The 10,752-nt window shown below is 41.6% G+C and overlaps 1 protein-coding gene across 4 annotated transcripts; it reads right to left on the minus strand.

The window, feature by feature from the left end:
• Positions 1–8: 8 nt before the first annotated feature.
• max (myc associated factor X) lies at positions 9–10,035 on the minus strand. 4 transcript variants are annotated; one of them, XM_089021782.1, is made up of 6 exons: positions 9,838–10,035; positions 9,520–9,546; positions 7,061–7,201; positions 4,950–5,088; positions 3,324–3,519; positions 9–721 (listed from the first exon to the last, which is right to left on the minus strand). In XM_089021782.1, the coding sequence occupies exons 1-5, from the start codon at positions 9,871–9,873 to the stop codon at positions 3,332–3,334; spliced, it is 531 nt and encodes a 176-aa protein (XP_088877908.1). In that variant the 5' UTR covers positions 9,874–10,035; the 3' UTR covers positions 9–721; positions 3,324–3,331. The 4 variants fall into 4 exon arrangements, with proteins under 4 accessions (XP_088877908.1, XP_088877911.1, XP_088877909.1 ...); XM_089021785.1 differs by lacking the exon at positions 9–721 and having other exon boundaries at positions 3,074–3,519; positions 4,950–5,073; positions 7,094–7,201; XM_089021783.1 differs by lacking the exon at positions 9–721 and having other exon boundaries at positions 3,074–3,519; positions 4,950–5,073.
• Between the last annotated feature and the right edge of the window lie 717 nt (positions 10,036–10,752).

Genomic DNA, 10,752 nt, shown 5'->3' on the forward strand with positions numbered 1-10,752 from the left:
AAAGAGCATTAAAGGATAAAATAGTTTATTTTATAGTCTTCTATTAAAGGTAGGCCTCAACTTGCAAGACAATTGTTGGCAGTATGTACAACATACTTGTAATTTCCATGGAATGGAATCAGACACAGACCCGGTAACACTAATCATATTCTCCTGAATGGAAAGAAAATGGGAATAACGCACAAACACATTCTTCCCAGACACTCCAAAAAAATGCCTTTTGTTTGAAATTTTCTTGGGGGGTGGGGGAGTTTCAGCAACATAGATTTTGGAATTTTGTAAAGCATGACATATCAATGGGGGAAAGCGAGGCTTCCTCGGACTGCAAACAACAGGATGTATTTCGGAAACATTTGGGTTCAAGTGCTATCTTCCGTGACCCGTGAGATGACTAAAAAACACGGAACATACATTTGAAAACATCCAATTATATCACTAGACTTTTTTTTTTTGTGTTTGTCTATCAAACGAGCTGCCTAATGTATTCAGCCACCTAAAGTCATTCACTACTTCAAGCTAAAGGACAAAATACAACACAAGTTTAGGAATATTCAAATGATTTCAAAACATCAATTTCAACAACAGGAACATCTTTTTTTGTGTGTGTTTGTTTTGTCCTTAAATCTCATCAACAAATGTGTTGCAACATAAAACAACCGAAATCCGATGGGGCCTGAGGTGGGTGTCAATAAACATTTCTCCTTGGGAGGTCTTCACATTCCTAAGTGGAAAAAAGTAAATGTACAATATGTGTTGGTGGTAGTTTAAAAAAAGATAAACTTCAAACAATTATTTTGTCGTATGTTGAGGTTTAAACTGAACAAAAAGACAGTGGACCCTCTGCATATTCACAATTCCCAAATATATCTTATGGGGTATCGATGAAAAGGTTTCTTCAACCGTCATCTGTACTTCTTTGAAGGTGTCGGATGTTTCGCTCCTCACCCGAAAAGCTTCGTCAGTGAACAAAATTAGTGCTGGTAACTCTGGCCCTATATGTATCCCTAATGGACAGTGGTGGCGGTGCTTCTACTCCCTGAACTGATCACTTTTGCCTGTGAGATTATGTTCCATGACTGGCCCTGATTGCCCCATTGTCCCCGGTATCACCTCATCAGCATGACTAAACCTATGTGGTAATGAGCTAAGAAGTCTGTTGTAAGCACAATCCAAATTAAACCTCAAACCACCATGGCGATTTAATGAAGGATTTTGCTGTTTCACAAAAATAGCTTATTTTACTCCCTTTTGAACCCATCGATTTTCTTTAGCTAAGATTTTAACCTCATTGTCGTCAAATGAGTGGTTGATAGCTTTTAGGTGTATATGTACTGCAGATTGAGGCCCACTAGTATTCCCCCTGTGATTTTGATAGGCTTAATAATAATAATAATACATTTCATTTATAAGGACCTTTCAAAACTCTCAAGGTCACTTTACAGTCAGAGGATAAGTTTTTCTGTGGGTGAGCAGCAGCAGCCACATGCGCCAGCGTTCACCCAACCCGTAATAACTCAAATAGATAGGTTAGCTGTCTAGCTAATAGATAACAAATAGATAGCTAGCTAGATTTTTTTTTTGAGCATTTGTTTAGTTTCCCCAATGAATTGCTCTTTACAATCTTCATTTTCACAATGTATCAAATAAACTACATGACTGTTTTTCATTCGGCAGCCTATCTTTTGGTATGCACTAATTTTGACTTTAAGTATTTATTGGTATACCAGCACTAATTTAGTTGGCTGATGAAGCTTTTCGGATGAGGAGCGAAACATCCAACACCTTCAAAGAAGTACAGATGACGGCTGAAGAAACCTTTTCATCGATGGATCACTCCTGTAGCTTACACAGACATCTTGTGGGGTACATTGCCATTGCTTAGAGGGTGGTAGGGGGTCACCTATTTCATGACTTAATGCGTTTTTATCTCATATATTTGTTGGACTGAAGCATCTATTTTGATAGTCAATGGTTACTATCAGCCAAAAATAGATATTTTTTTAAAAACTAGTTCATAAGCAGTCTACAAAGCAGAGTCAAGCAGGCTTCCCTGGGGGCGTCGCCATTGTTGTTGAAACACATTGTGCTAATATTTAAAATAGACTATGGATATAAGAATTATGATCACCTCAGGAGCGTCAATTATTTGGTCCTTTATTGATAAAATGTATAACCAATAGCGGGGTCCACTGTATATGGACTGCAGCAATGCTTAAAGGACAACCGACGCCTCCGGACAAGTTATGTCCATAATTTGTAAAATCACTTCAAATGACTTCTACTGAGCGTATTTTACAAAGATTCCACCGCATATAGCTATATTTTACGTTTTAAGACTCACGCTGAATATTCAGGAAGTCTTGTTTTCGAGTTGGTGACGGTTCCTGAGAACGCCCCTGACCGAGAAAGCGACACACAATGCATTTTGAGTACTTTGTTTGGTCTGAAAACTTTGTGTTGATGGCGAAATTAGAAGGAAAACATAAATGATGCGATGATGAATCGTGTGTTGCACCAAGACTACTATTTGATACTAGTAGCTTGGGCGCCATCTTGTGTATTTTCTGGGACGCTACATTGGAGTCCTGACGGCTCGAATTGACAAAAAGGACTTCTTTAATCGATTGCAAACATTTATGCTTTCCTCTCTTCAGAACTATTTGAATCATATTCATAACTGGATGGGTAAGAATAAAGCACCTTCTCCGAATCGGAAGCCATTGTTTTGATTCTAGAGCAAGGCAAGATGTCCTGGCGTGACGTCACGAACAAGGGGGCGGGACCTTCTGAAACAAAACTTTTTGAGGTCATTTTGAAGTAGTTTTGGGACACTTTAACTCATTTTTACTGGCGTTTTGCATTTGACTAAAAATATCAGCCTGCGTGTTTTGGGTATTTTAGATGCTATAAAACGTTTTTCTGATGTCAGTTAGGAAACAAAAAAATGGTGTTGGTTGTCCTTTAAGCTGGTGTGTACTTGTACATAAATGCAGGAGAGGAGAACATAAAAAAGTTGTAAAGTAGCCAAGCTGCCTCTTTTTTTTTTTTTGGGGGGGGGGGGGGGGGGGGGGGGGGGTGGATTGTTGCAAGAATAAAATAATTGGGGGTCAGGGACGTTGAAGAGCTAACCCCCCCCCCCCCCTTGTTCTTGATTGTGGTGGCGTCTGTGAGGAGTTTTGAGGGGGCGTCATGAGTCTCCAGTGTGAACCCACCCAGAAGAGGAGGGAGGGGTCGGGTGGAAAAGGTCAAAAAGCCTCAAGCGCGTTTTTAAAAGGCTTCCTCTCGCCTTTCCCGTGAGGCCATTGACTTTCAAGGCCTTTCACCTGCTTTTCTAGCTGGCCTCCACACGCAGCTTCTTGCGGTTGGGAGGCTCCTCGGGTTCAGATTCGGAGCTGGAATCGGAGCCGCCGTCAAACGCTGACACGGTGCTGCCTTTTGGGTTAGTGTAGAGGTTGCTGTCAGACGAGGAGTAGTTGGCCTGGAGCTGCGTAGAGCCCTTTACCTTCTCCAGAGCACGCACTGCATAACATGGAGGAAACGTACATCATTTTCAAATCATGCTTTTCGTCCTCATTTTGTCATATTCAGGTGATTTGTTGAGGAAGAAGTCTAAGATGGCGCCTGTGTCGGCAGCCTTGCTTTTTTTGTTGTTCTTGTGGTTTCTTTTGTCACTTTGTGTTGTTGTGCGTCGTGTATAACGACGGATTTTTTTTTCAGCCTTTTTTGGCCATTCATCAAGGAAGAGAACCCTGCTGAGCAGTTGCGCCTTTCCCTCAACACAAATATGCCAGCACTGTTTTTGATAAGGAGGAATGTCGGTGCCATTTGACTGTCATTGCTGGACAGTTCTGGGTCGATTGTGCTTTTTTTGTGCCTGTATAGGGCAGCATTTTCACAAAAGCCCCGCTTTGTTCAGCAGAAAGGTCGGTGTTGTTGGACAGTCTGCTGGATGGATGCATGCATGGCTTGTGGAGCCCACGATGAGAAGAAAGGAGAGTCGATGCGTATGCGGAACTGTCGCGGCTTGGAATTGAAGCGGATTTACAGGAGATGTGAGACTATATTCATCAATGGATGCTACAGCGCTGTTTTCTTTCAACATTTAGCTTGTAGCAGACGTGCACTTTTCACTATGATGGCCCTGATCCAGTAGTGAAAAAGACGCTTTGATCCTCTTCTCTTTCATCTAGAACTGCGTCATATGACAAAGAGGGTGCAGAAAGTGCGTGAGATTGGATTGTCTGTATTTTTTGTGTTGTCACAGTATTTGTTATTTTGTTGTATTTTTTACTTGAGATGGCTGCTTTTACAGCAGGTCCTGTATTGTTTTTCTACTTCTTTCCTTCCATTCATTTTACTCTCATTACTTTGCTGCTGTGACATGTAAATTTCTCCACTGCGAGATGAATTAAAACTAATCCAATCCAATCCAATGTGTCGTTGAGGACTTTGTCGTCTCCAGTAAAATAAATCAACACAGAGCGCCGATGGGTATGTGGAACTGTCGCAGTTTGGAATTGAAGCGGACCATGACGTCCCTGATCCAGGGGTGAAAAGGACACTTTGATCCTCTCATCTTTCATCCAGAACTGCTTCATACAACAAAGATGGTGCAGAAAGTGCTTAAAATTGAATGTCTGTGTTATTTGTTATTTTGTTGTTTTGACTTCAAGATGGCGCCGCGAGAGTGGCTGCCTTTACAGCAGCTCCTGTATTTTGTTTTCTACTTCTTCCTCTCCTTTCCTCTTCTTTTCATAACTTTGCTCCTGTAAAATATAAATTCCTCCACTACGCGACTAATAAAGGCTAATCCAATCAAATATAAAAGTGGTTCAACAACAGTTACTGGAGGGAAACCATCAAATTGCATCACTGCCCCTGAGCATAGGCATAGCGCCTCACTGCTGTGACTTCTCAGAGTTAGGACGAAGAACCGATGGCCAATTTACCTTGCTGCTCCAGCAAGGCGTTCTGCCTCTTCAAGTCGTCAATGTCTTGCTGGTGCGTGTGATTTTTTCGTCTCATGTACTGGATGTACTCTGTGGCTTTGTCTAGGATTTGAGCTCGAGACGCCTGTTTGGTAGACTGCTGTTAGTGACACATGCAAAAGAGAAGTGACGTGTGTGCAGAGAAAAAAAAAAAAAACATTTCTCAAAGCATACAAAACACACAAAAAATACATGATCGGATTTGTTTAAAGCAAGAAGTCAAGTCAAAATCTTGCAATGGGATGTTAACTTTGCAATTGTGGGGGAATCTGCATTTGGGCATAAAATTCCACCTGTTTTTATTCACCACGGTGGGTTGCAATTTTGCTTCACAGGAGACGCTCCCCAACTTACGAACAAGTTACGTTCCTATCAGTCGTTCGTAGAGCAAATTTGTTCGTGAGTTACTTCAGTGCTATATTTTGTAAGGAATGTATGTTTAAAGGACAACGACACCATTTTTTTGTTTCTTAAGTGACATCAGAAAAACGTTTTATAGCATCTAAAATATCCAAAACACGCAGGCTGATATTTTTAGTCAAATGCAAAACACCAATAAAAATGACTTGAAGTGTCCCAAAACTGCCACAAAATGAGCTCGGAACTGGGCAGATTCAGAAAGTCCCGCCCTCTTTTTTGTGACGTCACTATTGGTCACACACTGTCTTGCTCCAGAATCAAAACAATGGCTTCAAAGAGTTCAGATTAGGAGGAGATGCTTTCTTGTTACTCATCCAGTTATGAATATCATTCAAATAGTTCTGAAGAGGAAGGCATAAATGTTTGCAATCGATTAATGAAGTCCTTCTGTATCAATTCAAGCCATCTGGATCCAATGTAGCGCCCAGAAAATTCACAAGATGGCGCACAACCTCCGTTGTAAATGGGCTGATTTGTCCGCTGGGAATTTGTCGAAACTTACACCTTCTTTATGCGTGTTACGGCAATTGGCTGCAACACACAACGATTCACCATCGCATTATTTATGTAGTTTTCCTTCTAATTTCACAATCAACACGGTGTTTCCAGACGAAAAAAAGTACCCAAAATGCATTGTGTGTTGCTTTCTCGGTCACGGGCGTTCCCTCCGTGACGTCACTTAGGGGATCGTCATCAACTCGAAAACAAGACTTCCTGAATATTCAGCGCAAGTCTTAAAACGTAAAATATAGCTATATGTGGTGGAATCTTTGTAAAATGCGCTCAGTAGAAGTCATTTGAAGTGATTTTACAAATTACGGACGCAACTTGTCCGGAGGTGTCGGTTGTCCTTTAAGTCAAACACTGAATGGGGAAGTATAAAACACAGACGCTGTAATAGTTGTAAAATAAATTCACACTTTCTGTACTGCGACGTCTTCAGAAAGCCATAACTGAAGCTGCTGACACATCATTACCGAATGACATGCTAGCAGCCATTACTTTTTGTTATGCATCACGTCCTACTGGACCGTCAACTGGGAAGAGGGATTTCCTTCATACAAAATCTCTGTCCTACATTTTCGACATACCCGCAAACATGTTTGTATGTATCGTTTTTCGTAACACAAATGCTCGTAAGTTGGGAAGCGTCTGTAACACGTGCTGCGTGTGGCAATGCGCCTTAGGGCGCGGGTCACCACCATCACAGAAGATCTGTTTTTCTGGATTTGGTCATGTGACATTTGCAAAATTGTGATTTGACTCCGCACACAAGAACAGATCTGTTATGTAACAATAACTCGTTTTTAAGATGACATTTTTTTTAGTTCATCTCAAAATGATATCCTGACAAGGACGCATGTTTTTTCCCCCCACCTGATCCCCAGCACAATATTCCGCAGCAAACGCAACTCCCACTACGCCCCACGCTCTCCACCCCAACCCAGCTTCTAAGGGAGAGGTTCTCTAGTAACGTTCTCCATGTCGCAGATGTCAAAACAGGAAAAGAGTAGCGACATTTCCTCGTAATAACTTCCTGACGCGGTCCAACGCGTAGCTTCCACCATCTGCTCTCTCCACTCACGCACGCCCTCCCGTAATTTCTACGACACCAAACAAACATAATGAAGGAAAAAATAGATGTCGCTTACGCTGTTTTGGTGAGCACCCGTACTGTTACCAACCTTTTCACCCTGCAAGGCAGGCACAGAATCCCGGAGGCTGTGAAAGCTGTCTTTGATGTGATCCCTACGCTTGCGCTCCAGCGCATTGTGGTGTGCCCGTTTGTCTGCCTGCAACGACAAAGTCACACGGTCTTCAGCACGGCAGCACATAAACCCATCCGCTATCTAGTGCCACTTTAGGACACAAGCATAATTTTGAGTGGCGTGGCTTTTGGGTGTATTTCTTTCAGATGTTTTTTTAATCCCAAACATGGAAAATAACCACAGTCACAAATGAGGAAAATAAACTGATGTTGACATGTAATGAAAGCGCTTCAATTAAATACAAGATGGATGCTGTAAATGTCCAAATAATTATGATGGTAAACTATGGAACACACTCATGTAGCGAAACTATTCAAGTCACCGCTACTGTGTTGTGCATTGCTGCATTCGTCACCATGACAAACAGGTGTCCGATTACAGCACCACCATTATCAGTCTGTCATAAAAACAGGCGCGCACCCCCCTTCTCATCCACTTGTTCCGTACACTAGGCGAGCTACTGCCTCCATTGTATTCTTACCCAACTATGGCATGTGACGCAAGCCCACCAGGTGGGCGAGAGGAGGAGTGATGGCATCACACATTAACTCATTTACTGCCAGACGTGCAAAAATGTGTCCACATCAGTGCCAGGGTTTTTGTCATTGCATTCCAGGAGACACAGAATATTGAGTTTTAGGACTACATAAACATTCAGTGCAGCGTAAGAAACCTCTCTTCTTTCATTAGAACAAAAGAGTTAATTCTTAAAGTACATGGGTCTGGAGTTATATGAAATTGAAATGAGAGTGGCTGCCCAAAATACAATGCAATACATACACATTGGCTTATGTAGCGCTTTAATAATAATACATTTCATTTATAAACGCCTTTGAAAACTCTCAAGTTCACTTCACAGTCACGTGATAAGTTTTTCTGTGGGTGATTTCTGTGGGTTCATTCAACCTGGAAGTAACTCAGATAGAAAGGAAGCTAGCTATCGGCACCCAAACAAGAAAAAAACTAACCCCGAACAAATTTGGGAATGGCCGCTCCGCCATATTTTCAATTCCCGAATAAATTTGTGAATGGCAGTGAATGAGTCAATGCGCGGACAATGTCGATGGATTGCGGATGAAGTAATATCATGATGTCATGGTATGTTCACAGTTTTCCTAGTTGACTATTTCATGGCCAGGGTTAAGAGGGGCATTGGTAACCAGGTGTTTCGCTGTCCATTATCGCAACAATTATATTTTTGTAAAATATTTTGCAGCCTTAGTGGCCAATGCTGAAAATGACCGACGCTGCTGATTGGAGTCTTCAATTAACAGCAACCCGGCATGTGGATGATAGCCAGAATCACCAGAGAAAACCCACACAAGCGTGGGTGGAACTTGAGAATGACGCAGGGGAGACGTGTGGACTACTTTGTTACACACAATGGATGCATAAATCAGTGACTAAATGGGTGCATTTGGAGAGTTGATGCTTTTCACAAATTTGTACAATTTGGAGCTACTCCAAATTCGGACGAAGGTATTGATGTAAAAAAAATCCCCCAAAATTACTCATTGCAATCTCTTGGTTATTGGCATCGGCAAAACTTGTCAAAAAATTATATTAATTTGGTTGGGTGTATTAAAATAAGCAAAATAAGAAAGCTTAATGCATTACAAGAGTGGTGTGTTGTGCAGTGAGGGTGTGTGTTTGTCTCATGTCCTATACCCCCCACCCTTGTGTTGTGCAGTTAGCAATAACGTCATTCATTTGAGCCTGCAAGCCCTTCGGTGGGTTGTCGACTGGCTCGCCTGTAATCACAGGTTGCTACACGGGAAAAACATCCCTCTGCAGCCTTTCCCGATATGAAGGCTTTCCTCTCCTTAGACGCACACACATGCATGCAACTATTCAAGCGTCACACTCCGCCATGGATGCAGCAGAACGTCAAACAAGATCCCTCCTTTGAGCTGACCTAGATGTGCAAAAGCGGAGTCCCCCAATCGTGCTAAGGAAAAGCACCAGGATTTGCACTTGGCGTATTTATTGGAGAAAAAATATCAAAGAAACGACGACAAGAGGCTGTGCAGCTCGCTGAAGCTTTTGGTCTAAATATAGCCGCCGTGTTACCGTGATCACGCAAAATAGGGGATACCCTGCCTGCAATGCATACCGTAGACCCATACGAACAATTACCCCCAAAAGCGACATATAAGTCATATCTCAGTCGATAATATGAGCCACTGCTTTCACATTTGATTCTGAAGTCCACCCATAATCCATCAACGCCTAAATAATAAGCATTTAATGTGCCGTTATTTAGGGAAATACAATAGTGTGCAGTATGGTGATAATACTACATAGGCAAATTATTCCCTCACACGGCCCCAGGGATTACGCACCACATTGTGATATCTCGGCGAGTCTTCCTGCAAGAAAACAGAACAAAAAGTAAAATTTTAGCCAGAATGATTTAGAAGCGAAACAGTTTCGCCGGCGCTCATGTGTATAATAAAGAACAGAGGAATTACAATGTATCTGAGCATAGAAAGTCAGTATAGTATATAAATATTTTAATGCCAAATATATGTACTTATCAGAGAAGCACGGCGATCCAGCTTGGTAGCTAAGGCTAACAGGGCAGCTACTTCAGCTCGATAAAAAACGCCACAAAAGCGAAATAAAAGCATTAATCAGTGCAGAAAAGTCGTCATACTCACGTCACTATCGACTTCGATATCATCGTTATCACTCATTCTTCGATAAAATGGTCAAGTTTAAAGGGACGCGTGGTTAAAAAAACAACATGAATAGGTTTAGCAGCCCAAGCGGCGCTCCTACAGACTGCTAGTAGTAGCTACTCACTCACTCAGTCACGTTCTGTTTGGACAGAATCGAGGTGGACCATCTCCACGTGACTCTGTACTCCACACACCACGCTATCGTCCCCTAATACGCATGCGCGGACTCGAAGTGGCTTCTGGGAAATTGCGTTTTTTTTTTGTTTATAATACTGACAGATTTCCTAAATTGTTGAATTCTACAATAAAAGTCACGGTGATTGTTGCACTCAAATGTTTCATATTGGTCTCAGTTAACCATAGAGTCAAAAGACCATATTTATGAATTGTTTCTTTATTATAAACTACATTTCCCAGTTAACGTGTGGCGTACCCGCAACGTCATAACACCCCCGTTTGGCAAGTAGCTTTTATGGTAAATGTAGTTTTTTGTTTTAGTTTAATGTCACGAGGCAAAATAGATCCAAAATAGAAGACACGTGGACTCCTAAAACATTCGAGAAATTGAAAAGCAACAATGAGACTGTTTAGCATTTTTTCCTCCACATGTTTATACGCGTCCTTCTAATCTGTATTTTATTATTTGTTTGCATTCTATCCCATTATGTAACAGTACAATTAAGATTTCTCCATTACAGATGTGGTAAATTATATTATTTGATTTGAAAAAGTTTTGTATTGGTTTCACATATGAATGAAAATAAAACAAAATCAGTCACTGATTGGTTCGCCTGACATACAGCAAGGCAGCAAGCGTTCAATTCTCAGATGTGAATATTAGTGCGTCTGCCTCTAAATCTGCATGATGAATAACTGGTGACCAAACTCAGGCAT

This window comes from Hippocampus bargibanti, linkage group LG19, assembly GCF_051943395.1.
Source record: "Hippocampus bargibanti isolate YZ-2025 linkage group LG19, ASM5194339v1, whole genome shotgun sequence".
Taxonomy (NCBI): domain Eukaryota; kingdom Metazoa; phylum Chordata; class Actinopteri; order Syngnathiformes; family Syngnathidae; genus Hippocampus; species Hippocampus bargibanti.